Here is a 17,543-nt window from a genome sequence, read left to right on the forward strand (position 1 = left end):
GAGCATGGAGCTGTCTTCCCGGCCAATCAGGAAGCCGGGGGGTAATGACTTGCCACCTGGCTCCCTGATTGGCAAGAAAGCTGCCTTCATGCTTCCTCGTCACCTGGTGAAAAGGAGCTTCTTAGGAAGCCAAGCACCGTGTAATAACTCGCCGCCCAGAATCTTGATTGGTCAGGAAGGTGGCCAATCAAGAAGCCAGGTGGTGAGTCATTACATGCTGCCTGGCTTCCTTAATGGGACTTCAGGTATTCCAACTTTCTTTCTAAGCAGTCTGTCTTTGCCATGATAGACTTGGAGCCTTTTCCTAGCGTCTGGCCACCAGGAGAACCTTTCCGAAGCTGTGATCACAGGCAATCCTACATTAACTGTACTTACTTCCTGCTGCTTTTTAGTAACCCTATACATGTGCCTTGGGGCCCATTTACACCATAGCATTGCATTAATTGCGTGGTTCGTTAACTGTTAATCACATGGTAGTCCATGTGCTACCTTTTTTAGCTGCAACGCAAAGTATTGCAGTTGCAAGCAGTACTTTGCATTGTGTGGCAGTCGGGTACATTGCTGCTGGAGGTCCCCTTGGGGTGCCATTTAAATGAATGGCAATGCAGCACATCTGGTGCACTGCAACGCACGTGTTTGTGTGTGTTAATCACACAGAACTGTGCGCTGGTGTAAATGGGCCCTTACAAAGAGGTGTCCTTAGGAGCTGAATGGCTAAATACACAAATGGAAAACACAGAACCGAAATGTTTTACCTGCCAGAGAGATTGTCATTCTGTTCATCTGGATTTACACAGTCCTGCCACACAGCCAGGCAGATTATGACACACCCTCTATTACAGTTCTGGATTATATACGGCATACATCTGCCTCTTAAAGAAGAACTACAGGTAAAACTTTTATTAACCCTTGCAGTGGTGCTCCCTCCACGCTGCGAGGGTTATCTGATCATTTTTGTCTAGGGTCTAAAATAAAATAATTATACTCACCTGAACCTTGGACCCAGCCAGCTGTTACATCCTCCTGCCTGTCTCTGCCTGCGCTACAGTGATTTGCATGTCCAACACCGCCCTCATATCTATACACAGTGTATTGGACATGATGACTCAGAGACCTTAGAAGAGGAGATAGACTAGTTCTTCAAGCCTAAGAGCAAGCCGGCTCAGAGGATCAGCTGAGTAGAACGATTTTATTTTAGCACCTAGACGAAAAAGAGCACTAAACTCTTGCAGTGTGCAGGTAGCCAATAAGATTTGCCTGGATTTGCCTGGAGCTCTTCTTTAAACCTAAAGCTGGCCAAAATTTGTATGTGCGAAAATTCATTCAAAAAGTGACCCTGCTGTCATCACCCGGCTCAACAAAAGTCATTTTCTCAACGGCCGTACGCCCCTCTACGCTCACCTGAAGTGCAGGTCCGTACGGGTGCGGGTGTGCAGGGCGGGTGAGCGTAGGGGGGCGTACGGCTGCATAGTCCCATAGAGAAGGACAGGGGCTGCGTTCTAATCACACGCATCACCTGTCCTTCCCGGGAGCTGCCCTTCACGGAGCTGTACGTGCCTGCCAATTCTAGTGTGAATGAGCTCTTAATGTGACTGTGTATGTTTAAAATGACTTCCTGCTAATATGACTTTTAGTACACAGTCATTGGCAATCTCAATTTCTGATTATAATCCATCTGAGGATGTTTATTGGCCTCGTAACTTGCCTCAGGTGCTCTGGTATTAACTGCCTGGAAAAAGAAAAAACTGATGTTTCAAATATTATTCCATATGTTTTCCTTATTCCCCTGCGTGTGGAAATGTGACCTGTTCTCTCAGTGTATTGTTTTAATTATGGTTGGACTGGATATTACATCATGTTACAAATTACAATAATATTTTACATTCTGCTAGGCGGGACCAGTGCTAATGTCTCCAGAGTGGGGTTGATTTGCTAATGGGGTGGAGAATGTTCACTATGCAGATCATTTTCTCTTAGCTTAGTGAATGGGGCTAAGTGAAAATTCACTTTGTATGGATATGCAATTAGGTGCAAGGAAAATTAAAATATAAAAGCACAGCTTCATCTCATGTACTCTCATGTACTCATGTATTTATTCCGTCATACAACGCTGTACTGAAATTAATTTTATACGATTATTTAGGGACAGATAGAGCTTTCTTTTGGTGGTATTTAATCACCACTGGGGGTTTCTATTTTTTACTATATAATGAAAAAAGTACAGAAAATTTAGAAAATACGTTATGTTATAAAACAGTTATCAGTACCCAACTTCTTGGTAAATTATAAAAGGCGGGGTGACGTCAGGTAAATAGACACCAAACATGTCAAGCTTGAAAATTGCGCGCACACGAAATCGCAAAAAACTACCATGCCTAAAATTGGTCATAGGTGACGCTTGAAAAACTTTTACAGCTTATCAGTTTAATCACCTTAGAATTATCAGCGATTGATCACCATAGAATTATTGTCCGCACTCCGACGTTCATGGCAATATGTAACATGTGTGGCGTAATTGCTGTTTTCACACGTAGGCATGCCAGACGCGTATCTACATTTATATGTGCGGGGGACTTAAAACATTTTGGGTGTTTTTATTATAAGGGAGCTTTCATAGCCCTCAGAAGCAATTTAAATCCTACTAAAATCTTAAACACAATCTTCACATCGACACTTACTTACCCTGTAACGCTGTCCCTTTCCAGACTCTCATTGAACTATTTTGGCTCTTTATTCACAATCTGAAATTGTGCGCTCCTCCCAAACCCCTTACGCTTCCCTTTCCTCTTCCTATTCACAGTTTTCTTTTTTCTCCTTCTCTTTTCCCTTCTTTTTTACTTGACCTCATGCTCTTTTTAACTCAATGTGTCTACCTAGATGACATCCATTGGTGTTTTATTATTATGCTAGACCACTATGAGGTCAACTGTCACAACAACTGACCCATTTCTGTCTTTCTTTATTATAATGTTTAATGTTGCTTTGTACTAAATTAGACATTTATGTACCTTTGCTACATGCTTTTGTATAAATGTTAAAAAACCAATAAAACTCTTTGAAAAGAAAAAAAACAAAAAAACAATCTTCACCTTTCACCTTCTACTTTTGACTGCAACACATTTTGCAAAAATAGAGAAATTTTGCTAAAATGTCCCAATTTCTACCATAATTTGGGGATTTGAAAACTATAATTTTCAAAACTTGAATTCACATTTCAATATCAGATTTTGAATTAGTCCTGCAGGCAAAGCTTGTTAGCAATGTTATAGCAATAAAGTGTAAAAAAAAAAAGTAAAAAAAAATAAATGAAAGTCTCCTATTAAATAAATATATATTCTTATCCTGGACCTGTTCTTATGGCAAAAATTGGCCCCTCATTAGCCTTATTAAAAACAAAAACAAAAAGAGAAAAAAATAAACATCTGAAGTAACAATATACAAACAGTAAAATACACAAAAGAAGCAAAAAAGAACAGTAAATTAAATAAACTAAACTACCCTAAATACACCAACACTATAAATACAAGAAAAATAGATGTATTATGTCAAACACATGTCACATAAGCAGTTTATTTAGAAAAAGTTTCCAGTGAAATCGGAAGCTTTGCAGCAAAATCAATTTAGCTGAAATGACTTTGCTCATCTTTATTTAGAAGCATCTTTTCTGTGATTCTATTTTACTTGTCATTTTCATACAGCTCAAATCTATTTCCAGTCTGACTTCTATTTGTTTACTGTCTCTTTACAGTTGGAGCAGGTATTACGGGTCACGCCATAGAGCGTATTTCATTTATTTTTATTAGAACGTATTTGACTGGGTCGTAAACCCTTCACACAGCCAGTGAGAGCCTGAACTGCATAGTTCTGCTTTTGAAACTCTTGAATCTCCTATACGGGAAGATCAAGAAAAAATAAATGTTCCTGGAATGATAAACAGTGAGCGTGGAATGAGCCATTTTCCACATTTTAAACATTTTTACTCGTGTGGAGTTTCCATTAATCACGCTTTGTATTTAAATGACCAATAAAATTCTAGAACATATACAATTATTTATGGAGCCAGTGCAGTCCATAATGTCTGTAACTGCCAGGCACATTGCAGAGGTTTGAGTCTTTGTTCCTGGTCATGACCACACTTCCTCTTAGACTGTCTTTGGTGACATCTGAACTGTAAAGCTGGGTACAAACAGAGCAAATTTCAGTCGATTGAGCAGAAATTCGTTCTGGGGTGCTGCTGACATACCCTTTCTGTTCAGATTTTGAGCGGCACCATCCGCAGCCACTTCAGCACCCATCTACAAGGGGCAGACTGGTAAGGAGTGCAGTGGGATATTGGAATGTTAATATACATATATATACTCCCATGGAAATATTACAGCATGGTAAAACATAACATTACAGAGTATAACATACATACATCTACCCCTAACCTTTCAGAATACACTGATGGTCAATAGGAGGCGTATGGTAGTTTTTGACACATTTCCCAAAACTCCCAAAAATCTGCTTCTAAACATCTGAAGATTTTACAACAATAATATTTACATAAAAAATATTGCTACAAACATATAATGTATATAAAGAAATTGATCACTCACATGTGGTACCAAGAGTGCAAGAGTATATCTATATCCCATGGGAGACGGCAGGAAATACAACAAGCTGTATAGGACCAGATGCCACTGAATTCAAGCCAATAGATCTAAAATTGATAATCATTTGAATTTCCTTAGACTATAATAGTCTTATCAACTGACAGAGACTTTAATTACCTAAATGTTATAAAGGATATACTATCCTATATCAAATTGATCACAAAATAGATATGTATGTTGTCCATTCTACAACTGGAGGGACATTGGCAGTGGTAGGTGACTCCGCTATATGGCGGTAAACCAAGCCTTCCCCCAACCCCATCCCATGTATGGCTATGTATAGATAGGATAGGTAGGTGACTATGCTATATGGTGGTAAACAAAGCCTTCCCCCAACCCCATCCCATGTATGGCTATGTATAGATAGGATAGGTAGGTGACTATGCTATATGGTGGTAAACAAAGCCTTCCCCCAACCCCATCCCATGTATGGCTATGTATAGATAGGATAGGTATGTAACTACGCTATATGGTGGTAAATCAAGGCTTGCCCCCATACCCATCCCATGTATGGCTATGTATAGATAGGATAGGTAGGTGACTATGCTATATGGTGGTAAATCAAGGCTTGCCCGCATACCCATCCCATGTGTGGCTATGTATAGATAGAATATGTAGGTGACTATGCTATATGGTGGTAAATCAAGGCTTGCCCCCATACCCATCCCATGTGTGGCTATGTATAGATAGAATAGGTAGGTGACTACACTATATGGTGGTAAATCAAGGCTTGCCCCCATACCCATCCCATGTGTGGCTATGTATAGATAGAATATGTAGGTGACTATGCTATATGGTGGTAAATCAAGGCTTGCCTCCATACCCATCTCATGTATGGCTATGTATAGATAGGATAGGTGGGTGACTATGCTATATGGTAGTAAATCAAGGCTTGCCACCATACCCATCCCATGTGTGGCTATGTATTGATTGAATATGTAGATGACTATGCTATATGGTGGTAAATCAAGGCTTGCCCCCATACCTATCCCATGTATGGCTATTTATAGATAGGATAGGTAGGTGACTATGCTATATGGTGGTAAATCAAGGCTTGCCCGCATACCCATCCCATGTATGGCTATGTATAGATGGGATAGGTAGGTGTCTATGCTATATGGTAGTAAATCAAGGCTTGCCCCCTTACCCATCCCATGTGTGGCTATGTATAGATAGAATAGGTTGGTGACTATGCTATATGGTGGTAAATCAAGGCTTGCCTCCATACCCATCCCATGTATGGCTATTTATAGATGGGATAGGTAGGTGGCTATGTTATATGGCAGTAAAGCAAGGCTTGCCCCCAACCTAACAAAATAAAAGGTGAGGGTGAGCCAGGGACAGTAATGTTGCTGAGGAAAGTGCTAGATGGTGAAGGACGTCTTCCAGCCAGGAAATGAGGCGGGCTCTGTCTGACTTGCTGATGTTTCAAATGCATACTGTGAGAAGCTCACAGTGTGCAATGACATCAGAGTATTATTATTATACTGGATTTATATAGCGCCAACAGTTTGCGCAGCGCTTTAGAGTATCCAATTTCCATCCAGTAGAGGGCCGCTATAACTGTGCAAGTCTGAAGGGAAGGCCAGAGTTCAGCTTTAACACTTTACAAACCCCAGAACTTACCTAAAAACCGGTACAATCACCCATTTACTCTTGTTTTTCCCTCTTGCTCCTTTAGCTACTATTTATAGCAAAAACTTTTTTTAGGCTGCGCCTAATCTGACAGTTTATCTTCCAAAAGTGAGCACGAGTTAGACAAATCACATGACTTACCGGAGAGTTAACTTCACTCTGCTCTGTTTATGGGAATTTCAGCTATCAGCTTCCTAATACAAAAGCTCTCTGCTCGGGTGGTTAGAAGTAATGTATCCATAGATGAATTCGCTCTGGTGGCCGCATAAATATTTACCATTGGAGTAAATATTCTGCAAACTTTGAAACACGTGGATGCCAAAATAATACAAACAGACAGCTTTTACTCGAAGTGAGTGCCGGGAAATAAGAAGCGATGCCAAGATATTCTTTTATATAACATTACACACACACTTGTCAGTTTGATTTCTTTTACACTTATAAAATAATATTTGCATTGCTGGAGAAAGCCTTTGCCTTACTCTTGTGTATACCGGCCATGGTGAGGAATTTAGTGGGTGATATATAATACATTGCAGCCAGTATTTACACAAAATGGTCCACTATTCAGCAAATCTGCCGCTATAATGAAAGCAACCCAGCAGATTATGTGTCCTGCTACAATTTACATAGTGACATGCCTGCTAGTCTCATCACAAAGAACCAAGCATGTTTTCAGTGTAGCTTAAGAACTATAGTGTGTCAATGGGATTTGGCTTCTTGTCCACACGTGAATATTTAAAACATTTTATCCATCCTGGATTTAGGACTTTTTTGTTTATTTTTAGGCTAATTATTTCCCTATCCTTTAATGAGATCGTGTAATAGTAATGTTTTGTTCTGTGGTGGAAATGATGTGCAATCCATGTATTTTCTGCAGGTTTGCAATGTTTTACAATGTTCGGATCCCACAGGAAAACCTTCTAAATAGTACCGGAGACATTACATCCAGTGGAACCTACACGAGTAGATATAAGGTAAAAGTTCTACATTGTTATAGGTCTTCATCCATTCTCCATCCTGTTATTATTTGTAAATCTGGACTCTGATCTCTCCTCCGGCTCCCACATCCAATCTCTGACCAAATTTTGCCATCATAACATTTCCAAGATTCGTCTCTTCTTAACAAAATAACACCACAAAGCTACTGTAACTCTCTTCCTGTTGGTCTAGCTCTACACAGGCTATTCCCCCTTCAATCTATCATGGATGCTGCTTCCAAACTCGTCCACCTCACCAACCACTCAGTGGTCACTACCCCTCTCTGACAGTCTCTCCACTGGCTTCCAATACCACAACGCATACAATTCTAAATACTAACAACAACATACAAAGCCATCTGCAACTCTGCCCCCAGCTACATCTTCAACCTCATTTCAAAATATCACCCAAAGCATCCTCTCTGCTCTTCCCAAGGTCTCCTGCTGTCTAAGTCCCTCCCACATCACCTTCTCCCATGTTCGCATCCAGGACTTTTCCAGAGATTCTCCCAACCTCTGGAACGCCCTACCACAACCTATTTGGCTATCTCCATCTCTGTCTGCCTTTAGGCGATCCCCAAAAACTCTTCAGGGAAACGTATCCCACCTGCTCTTAAAAACTGTACATTCACGCCTTCAATCAGCTCATCCCTCACAGTTATTGCCTTCTGTATCACTTGCCCCTCCTTGTAGATTGTAAGCTCTCACAAGCAGGGCCCTCTAATCCTTCTGTATGATATTGTATTAAAATTGTACTGCCTCTCTATATGTTGTAAAGCTCTGCACAAACTGTTGGCGCTATATAAAGCCTGCATTATAATAATAATAATGATAATAATAATTAACAATAATAATAATAGATTTTTTCAATGTCATCATATGACAAAACTTTGCAATATACCCCTCTTTAAAGTAAACCTGTGCCCAGACTTGTTTGGAACAGGCAGGAAAAGCCATTCAAAACAAACCCTCTGTAGCTGGAGGCATTGTGGAGAAATTCATATAAAAAGTTCACAACAGCAGCACAGGAATCTCAGCTGTTATCTATAAAGAGCAGATTCTTGTAATGTAAACAGTCAGCGGGTGTATCTAAGCTGTTAGAAGCAGACTGAAACCTAACTCAAGTCTTTGCTGTGACCATGTGGATAAATTACTTCACACTACATGCAACTAGAGAGGTCAGGGCTGGCTTGTTTTACAGCTTGTTTGGTTCTTGTTAAGAACATATGAACACTTTAATGTCAGTAATCTGGACACAGGTGCACTTTAATCTTGAATTAGGAAGAATTCAATCTACTATGTACAACCTGCATCTAGAATTCAGGAGGGTTTCGCTGGGACTGATTTGCAGACTAACACATGTTAATACAGAGCCCTTAGGATGACTATACATTGGCTCTCTTGTTACCTTAGAAATGTGTTTGGTCAGGTTCACGTTATCCACAATACATCTGTTTGTTGTGTATCTTCCTTTAGGATCCAAAGCAGCGTCTTGGAGCATCTCTCGGTACCCTTTCCAGTGGCAGGGTCTCAATAATTGGAATGACAGTGGTGAATCTAAAACTTGCCGTGTCCATCGCTATCAGATTCTCTGCAACCAGACGCCAGTTTGGACCAACAGAAAATGAAGAAATACCAGTACTTGAGTATCAGTTACAGGTAAATATCCAGCTGCAAGATTCTATTATAAAAGCAAGAGAACTGTATGTGCTACCTTAAAAACTGTTAAAAACAATCATAACAGCCGTGTTTTACCTAGTGGAAGTCTGAAAAACAACATATGCAATCTCATGGGTGTACAGGCAAAACTGCATTTGTCTCATGAAGGTAGTTCCAGTATGATTTTTCATCTCCTCACTCATATCCATTATAGCAAGGGAGAGCCAAGTAGAACTTTTCAGTCCCACTGCTATGATTTGACTTTGATGGTATAAATACACTTTAAAGCTAAACTTAAGGCAAACAACTAAATACACAGACGAATGAAATGTAAGCAGGCTGTATTACCTGACAAAAGGATGTGTATTTCTGTACAGGCTTAGGCAATTATTTAAATTATCAGGGGTATATATAATGAGACTGGAAATTTTAAAGCGTATCTAAACCCAAAAACAAAAATATAATATATTGCAACTTATCAGTCCTATGATGTATTGGCTGCAATCGTTTTTCTTTTTTGTCACACAGACTGGACATCAGACATTTTTTGACTCTGTTCATCTCCATTATATGGTAGATTTATGGGACTAGTAGTTTATTAACCCCTTAGTGACGGGAAATGTACACTGTTCCTCCCCGCCGCTAAGTGCGAAAATGACTGCTCACATACACTGTACGTGAGCAGCTATTTGGGACTGTAAATTGCTGGTAACCAATGAGAAACAGCAGTTACCATTCAATATTGGATGCCTCATTATTGAAGCATCCGTTAATGAAAAAGTTAAACTTTTTCAGACACCCGATCCCTGTCAAGGATAGCAGTGCAGTATTTACTGCACTTGCTGTCACTATTTGACAGCTGGTACAGATTGGGATTATGAAATCCCCATGTGTACAAGCTTTTTTCTCAATGTTTCAGAATAGAAAGCTGCATGTTTCTATTCTGAAACAATGTTGCAGGCTTCTGATCATTCAGCCTTTAGTGACACTGAGCCTGATGTGCTGTTAGGCTCAGTGTCATTGAGGTTATTATTGGCTGTTCCTAAGTTCAGAGCAGCCTAATAATAGCCAAACATGAATTAGATTATCAAGCAGTCATAGAGATGTATTCACAATGACTGCTTGATTACTGTACTTGCTGGACGCTGCTCTGTGTCCCAGCGGGGAGGAGAGAAAGTGACAGGCGGCCAAGTGCTGCGGGAGGAGACCGCCGTGAGTGGCCTGTGTCTCTCCTCCCACACCGCTCAGCCGCCTATCACAGTTAGGCAGAGCGGCTGGGCTCTCCTTCGTGCACTGCTCGCTCAGCCTCCTGTGACAGCATGTCAGAGAGAAGAGCGAGAGCAAACTAATTGAGGATATGGTATGGTTACTGTATCCTCAATTATGAATGAATGGGAAGAGATCTACATCACCTCCTGTTCATTCATAATTGTAGTTATAGTAAAGCTGATTACTTAAAGGATCACTTATATACTCCATTAGGTGGCTGTCAATATGAACTCTGATGAAGAGGGGGTATGCCCCAGAAACACATCAGGTGGCAGGTCCAGCATGGGCTGGGATTTCTTTTTAGGTATTTAATAAAGTGCTGCTTCTACTCGGCATGATGAGCTTGTTGCAAGTGGAGATTATGTCTGAAATGCTTCTGATCTACCCTGGTTTGTGAGTAATGTTTTAACAATTTTATCTATCTAATAAAAAAGCGTGCTTCATGCAGAGAAGGCAATGTCCTTTTGTTTTTGTTTTTACTTGCAATTAGGCGCTCCCAGAACTCCAGGATATTGAAAACAATAAGGTTTTTATTGGTGGAACTCAGAGGTGCTCAAGCCAATGTGTAATTTAAAAAAACCTAGATGGATAGATTGGGTCCTGTATATTACTTTACCTTATGTTTTATTTCACTTCTTTATGGTTCCAGTGTTGGCTCCAACTTAGATTGTAAGAATAGGGTCTTGAAACCTGAATTAACTAGCTTCCTTGTCATGTACTAGTACATTGGCTCCATGTCTATGATTCCTGCAGAGGATCCCAAAGTATCTAACCACTTACACCATGCAACTGGAGGGGGCACACCTTTCTGAAATAAGACCATGCTCTTAAATTTGAAGATACTGAACTTCTTGCCTACTTCTTCAATTCCTTAAACTGATCAAGGGCAAACTGGCTTTCATAGCTGGATAGGGCAATAAAAAGATCTGTGGATGTCTCCTCAAGTCCCCATGTGCTGGACACCCTTCCATCCATAGCTGTGCTTTGATATTCTGAACATGAAACTCAGAAACAAAAATGAGAGGCCAGATATCTGGTGCCACAATTTAACTAGGGACAAGAGCTGGTCCACTACAGCTCTCTGGACTAAAACTGCATTGTTCCTCTTAGATCAGCTATGGCAGGACTATGCTTTCAGGATTGCTAGGCTTTAGTTTTGTAACAGGTTAAACAAGTATAGCAATCCATGATTGCCTCAAAGCAGAACCACTGATCCTTTTAATAGAGATGTCCTTGTTGAGGTGGTTAAGTCTGGAGGGGGTACTTAATTAAAGTGAGTAACAGTATTTAAAACCTACAAGGGTGGCCATACTTTGTAATATATTTCCTGTACACCATTCTGTTATGCCCATTCAGTCAGGGAGATGATTAAGGTGGGTCCTGGTAGTGTGCAATTTTATCTTGAACAGTCAATGACAATGAATAATGTAATTGTGTATATCTGTTTAATGCATACTGTATTTGCATTTTTAATTGTAGCAATGGAGATTGATCCCTTACCTGGCAGCTGCCTATGCTCTGGATTATTTCTCGAAGAGCTTCTTCATCAATTTAATCGAGCTCCAGATTGGGGTTCTCATGAAAGACAGGAGCCTCAGACAGGTAGTGTACTATGTCATAATCTTATAATTCCTTTAAATATTCTGACCCTAATTCCCAACTTCCTGGATTAAATAATGAGACATGCATTTAATAAATGTATGGATGTGTCCTTAATTCTTCTTTTTAAAGCTTGATTTTATGTGATATTTTAGTTAAAGAGACACTGTCTCCATGCCAATGCGGAGCAAAGTGCCCCCCCTCCCCGAAACTTCTCAATAACTACACTGCCTGCATTCCCCCACCTCTCTTTCCTCGCTCGCAACCGGCTCTAGAGTCAGCAGTGTCGGCAACCAGGGAGAGCAGTAACATTACTCCTATAGTTATGTGGCAGTGCTCGGGCCTAGCTGCTAAGCTGCTTTGGCTGTTAGGGTTGGCTGAAAAGGTAGCTGCCTTGGGCACTTTAGCAAGGGGGGGGTGCAAAAAGAGCAGCACCTGCAAACTATGCCACTGAAGTAGTTTAATGCTCATGGACAGGGGTGCACCTTGGGAGCTAAAGGACCATGTGCCTGTACTTATCCATGCCATTTAATTGGGAAGCACCTGGTGATGAAACCAATGTGTATCATGTCCCCTGCCTTACTTTTGGTGTCCTGTACCCACAAAGCCGGAACAAATAGAGAGTCCCACCACACTCCTGACTGAGAAGCCCCATATATTGTGGGGGCTGCTGAAGTTGCCGCGGATGACGCCGCCAAATACTTGCAAAACAGAATAAATCGTCACCAGCACTCCAGGTTTTCTTCAAATTATTTTATTCCTTCTAACAGTTCATGACTTTTGTTTGCCTGATGAAGGGACCAGACAGGTTCCGTAATGTTGCCACGCATGGTGATATGAAAGGTTTTTGTGGTGCTAACAATATAACGACAAGTTTTTTGGACCATTCTCGGGTTCTTTATCAAGTGAGACTAAGTAAGATTAAATATAATTCCCAGTAATCAGCGGAGCATACCCTCCTGAGTGTGTCATCATAGTTACTACAACTATATACCAAATGGTAACAATGTTATGTCAGTTTATATCCCTGGAAACATAATTTAGTCATACAGCAATCACAGATTCAATCAGGAGAGCCAGTAAAGTGGATCTGGCGGCCGTGTGAAGAAATTCCTGACGTCTTACCATATACTGTATTCAAACCCTATAGTATTGCATAAGAATTGGTCCTTTTACAATTAAGAAACAATGTTTTTTCCGCAAGCAAATGACTGTGAAAAAATCATAGAGGAGCAACCTGGGAGAATAATATAATCATCATCATTTCCCTTAGTTTCCTCTTCCCCAGTGTTCAGACTTCAACATTGTAACTTCAGCACATCAAGTCACCTTGTAGCAAGGTGAGAGGCTGCAGTAGGGGTCTGATCTGTCTAAAGCCTCCTTTATATCTCCACATTCTAGGTGCATTATTTGTGTGTGCACATGCACATTGTATCAGCATTTACTTGCTTTGCCACTGAACCCCTTACGTAACGCATGTTTTGCTGAAAAGTACATCTAAAGCTGGTTATACTTTATGATAAGCATTGTGTTGGCAGAATCTTCCCTGCTATTGTATTCTGACAGCCTGACTGGCTGCAGTCACTGTTCAGCCAATAGTTTTCGGCCCAGATGTTGATTGAAAAAGTGTCGATTTTTGTACGAAATGCAGCCGGCAGGGTCACACACAGCTCAAATTTAGGATGCGTTCTGCTGACTTGGCCACATTTGGAGCACTGTGTGGCCAACGTTAGATGCAACAAGCAGGGCAATTTCTAATTCAATGGAGTTTAAAGAAGAACTCCAGCAATTTTAAAAACTTACTCTTTCAGTGGGGCTACCCCTATACTGCAAGGGTTAAGCGCTCATTGTATCTAGGGGACCCAAATAAAGCTGATTTACTCACCAAATCCTCAGTCGCATTGGGCTTCTAAACCAGTCCCCGCAGCTTCTACTCTCTGGCTTTCTAAGGACTGCTGATGTCAGCACGTCTAACGCAGGTGGATTGACATACATTAGACGTTAGGACACGAAAGGGACATTCCCCAGCTGGAGTGGAGGGTGAGAGGAAGTGAGTGTCTATCACTGCAGGACCAAGGATCAGGTGAGTATATCTGTTTTATTTGAGCCCCCTAGACAGAACAAGCACTTAAGCCTTGCAGTGCAGGGGTAGCCCCTTTGCAATGAATATGTTTTTAAAATTCCTGGAGTCCTTCTTTGAAAATGGAGGTAAGAAGAAAATGTAGCACTGTACAAATGTAAGTATAGTCAAACAAATCTGTTTTTAGTTTGGACAACATGTATTAGAACCCCTGTTAAGTTGTTTTATCGTAACCACCAGGTAGAATCACTCTCTCTAACTGAAAGAAAAGTGGAAAAAACAACAGCAATCAATCTAATTTCAGTTTAGACCAGAAAAAAGTTGAACCAATGGCCAACTATCCCCTGCAGACTCTGTTAGTGAGATTCCTGGTCTTGAGTTTCCAGGTCTGTGCACTTGCTTTAAAGGGAAAACCTGTGTCCAATGGAGAAGGGACTGTGGGTCATCACGGAGTCCAGGGGTGGTGCCACCCGGGGGAGCAGACCCGGAGGGGGCCGGGATCTGTGGAGGAATGATCCGTGGCATTCACCAGTCCGATGGTAGGGACTTCAGGGATCATCCAGTAAAGTGGCTGGTAAAAGAAAAAACAAATCCCAAAAGAGGAAAAAAGTGAGGTAAAAAAAAAGTACCTGAGTCCATCTTCAGAGGGTAAGTAGATCATCGAGGAGTCCAGTGGGTGACACCCTGCGTGTAGTCTCGTTGGAAGCCGAGGCAGGTGGAGGGATGATCCAGGTTAAAGGACGGCTCGAACATAGGAACAGCAGGTCTCAGCCGGAAAGTCTGCCGACGGGAGCTAGAATAAAAGGGTAGACTATGATCCTGAGCATGGCTTTATCTGGTCGAATAGGAGAACCAGTGAAGGAGTGTAGTCACCTGTGGGGAATCAGGTAGGAGAGAAAGAAGGTGTGGGTCTGCGGTCGCCTCGGGGCGACCGTCTCCCACTCCAGAGTGGGTGGGGAGAATAGGTGAAGATGAAGGCCCGGGTCCGGCCATTGACCACATCTGAGAGTGATCGGAGGGTGTGGAAACGTCCATTGTGTTTAGCCGAAAGACTAAAAGGGTATCCCCACCGGTAGGATATGTTGGCGTCTTGCAGGATTTTGGTCAAGGGGCGTAGGGCCCTACGCTTGGCTATGGTGCGCCTGGAAAGATCCGGGAACAGAGATATTTGGGCGCCATCGAAATCCAGGAATCTGGCGGATTGAGCCTTAATCAGGATTTCGGATTTCAGGCCAAAGAAATGTACCCTGCAGAGTACGTCCCGGGGTTGTGGGTTGTTGGGCCTACGAAATCCTGGAGTGCGATGAACTCTATCGATTTCAATGTGGTCAGTCACTGGTCTGTTGAGGATAGTATTAAAGATCCCCATGACGGAGGCTAGGAGGTCGGGGTCACCCGTAGCCTCGGGCAGGCCGCGGATCCTGATGTTATTGCGGCGGCTACGATCCTCCAGGTCATCAAGGTGGGTATATAGGTCAGCAATATGGGAATGCTGGGCAACGACCACTGAGCGGAGCTCCTCCACAGCAGATGTAATGGACGGGAGGGTGGATTCCACCACGTCTAGGCGGGAGTGGAAGGACTGCAGGCCCTCGCGGATCTCTTTCATGTCTGCCTTATGAGCGGATTCCAGTCTGGCAAAGAGGGCCTCAATGTCGCTTTTAGTGGGTAATTGCTGGAGGCAGCCCTTGAGAGCCGGGGGAAGCATATCCCCGTCCATGTCCTCATCTATATCTGACCCGGCGGGATCCCTGGGGGAGGATGTGTGGGCTGATGGTGGGGACACATGTTGATGAGGACAGAGCTCCACGAGGGGGTCCGGCGGCCATCTTGGATTCCTGCTGCAAGAACGGCGGCCGCTGAAAGAACGGCGGAATCCTCTGTGTGGCGGCAGAGCCCGAGGTCGTCGGTCTCGTGCCGGTTCTGCGGGGAGTGTTGCGGCCCATCAGGTGTCACTTCAGTGATGTAAATCGGTTCGGGGAAGGTAATTAGCGGGTCGGCTGCGGGAGCTCTCAGTAGACGCGTCTACACAGGTCTATCGGCAAGCCACGCCCCCTGTGCACTTGCTTTAAATTAAGTGACCCCCCCAGGTGCAGGGTGCCCTATGACACATGCAACCCGTCCAGATTCATCAGTTGTGGCACTGTGTCCCAGTTGTCTATGTATACATTGTGTATGTGTCATACTAGGAGAATAGTATTTCCATGAAATACAATGAATTCTGCAAGCTTTCTTTTTTAGCGTGTGGTTTTGATAAACATTTCAAAGTGTGCACTCGGTGACTACCAAATAAGGTTGCAGTTTTTCTAGAATAGATACATTTTGAAAATGATCCATCAACAATTAGATTTAATCGCATATTAAATTGTGTTTCAGATTGCATCACAGTATAATTTGAGTCAAAGTTCCTAAGCAGGGAAAAAAACAATGAAGCAGGCAAGATTTAACTATCTAGAAGTCTAATTGAGGATATTCCAAGGAACTTTGGTAATAGCTGGTGATATTTTAAAAATTGTGACCACTTGCTGTTTAGCCTCAGTGGTTTAAAAATACTACCTGTCAAATAACTTTAGTGTTTGTCACCAACATGAAAGTCAGGTGTCATGCATGACAGAGAAGCCTAATGTAGAACGCTAGCATTACAGTGGTACCTCGGTTCACAAACTTAATTCATTCCACGATTCTGGTCGCGAACCGAATCAAATTTCCCCATAAGGTTCAATGTAAATAAAGTTAATCCATTCTGACACCTACGAACGTGGTCGTGAACCGATTTTGGTCGCGAACAGAATCAAATTTTCCCATAAGGTTCAATGTAAATGAGGTTTATCCGTTCTGAACATATGTAAAAAAAAAATTTACCACAAAAATATGAAACAAAGTACAGTACAGTATGAAGAGAGTGAACACCAACCTTTGTACTTTCTTTGGAGCCATGCTGGATTGAATAATACTGTACAGTACTCTATGAGCTAAAAAGCACACAAAAAAGCTTCACAGCAAGTGTGCACAGGTCTATCTGCGACCGTAATCTCGACTAGAGGAAGCCACAACCATGTGTCAGAGCGGGGAAGATGGCCGCGGTCGTGTTCGTCACCCAATGCAGAATTCAGAACAGAAGCATAATTTTGCCGAACTTCCTGTTCGTGAACCGAATTGTTCGCGAACAGAAGCATTCGTGAACCGGGATATTACTGTATATTTTAGCACTTTAACTCTAGGGGCTGGAGTAACTCTGAACTAAATAATCCATATCTGTTGTCCATGGCAATTAATCAAATTAGAGCAGCCATGAAGCAGGTTCGAATTTAAAGGAATGGAAATTGTCTTCCTTTGTGTCAGTTTTGCTGAATGAACCACATAATCTTCTTCCATCCAGTGTGGTTTTCCTTGTCTTAAAGGATAATTCCAATAAACAGAATTAGTCTTTACTCTACCATCTTCTACCTATTCCATACTACCTGTAATATATTATTACCTATTGCAGGATAGTATGATTGCAATTACATATTCTATTTTTCTTGCAGACATTTTATTATTTATTTATTTATGTATTTCTTTCAGACATTTTTATATAGCATTGGCAATTTACAAAGCACTTTAAGTACTGTACATTCACAGAACTCCTTGCCTTCAAAGAGCACTCCATCTAAGGCCCTTATTGCA

The 17,543-nt window shown here is 41.8% G+C and overlaps 1 protein-coding gene across 1 annotated transcript in view; it reads left to right on the plus strand.

Annotated features, from left to right (window-relative positions):
- ACOX3 (acyl-CoA oxidase 3, pristanoyl) overlaps positions 1-17,543 on the plus strand; it is an 82,231-nt gene that overhangs the window by 25,044 nt on the left and 39,644 nt on the right. The window contains exons 8-10 of the mRNA XM_018554975.1: positions 7,171-7,267; positions 8,747-8,929; positions 11,678-11,800. Of these exons, the coding sequence (XP_018410477.1) occupies positions 7,171-7,267; positions 8,747-8,929; positions 11,678-11,800 (403 nt within the window). The remainder of the gene's footprint in view (positions 1-7,170; positions 7,268-8,746; positions 8,930-11,677; positions 11,801-17,543) is intronic.

Source organism: Nanorana parkeri, unplaced genomic scaffold (genome assembly GCF_000935625.1).
Source record: "Nanorana parkeri isolate BGI_ZX_2015 unplaced genomic scaffold, ASM93562v1 scaffold180, whole genome shotgun sequence".
Classification (NCBI taxonomy): Eukaryota; Metazoa; Chordata; class Amphibia; order Anura; family Dicroglossidae; genus Nanorana; species Nanorana parkeri.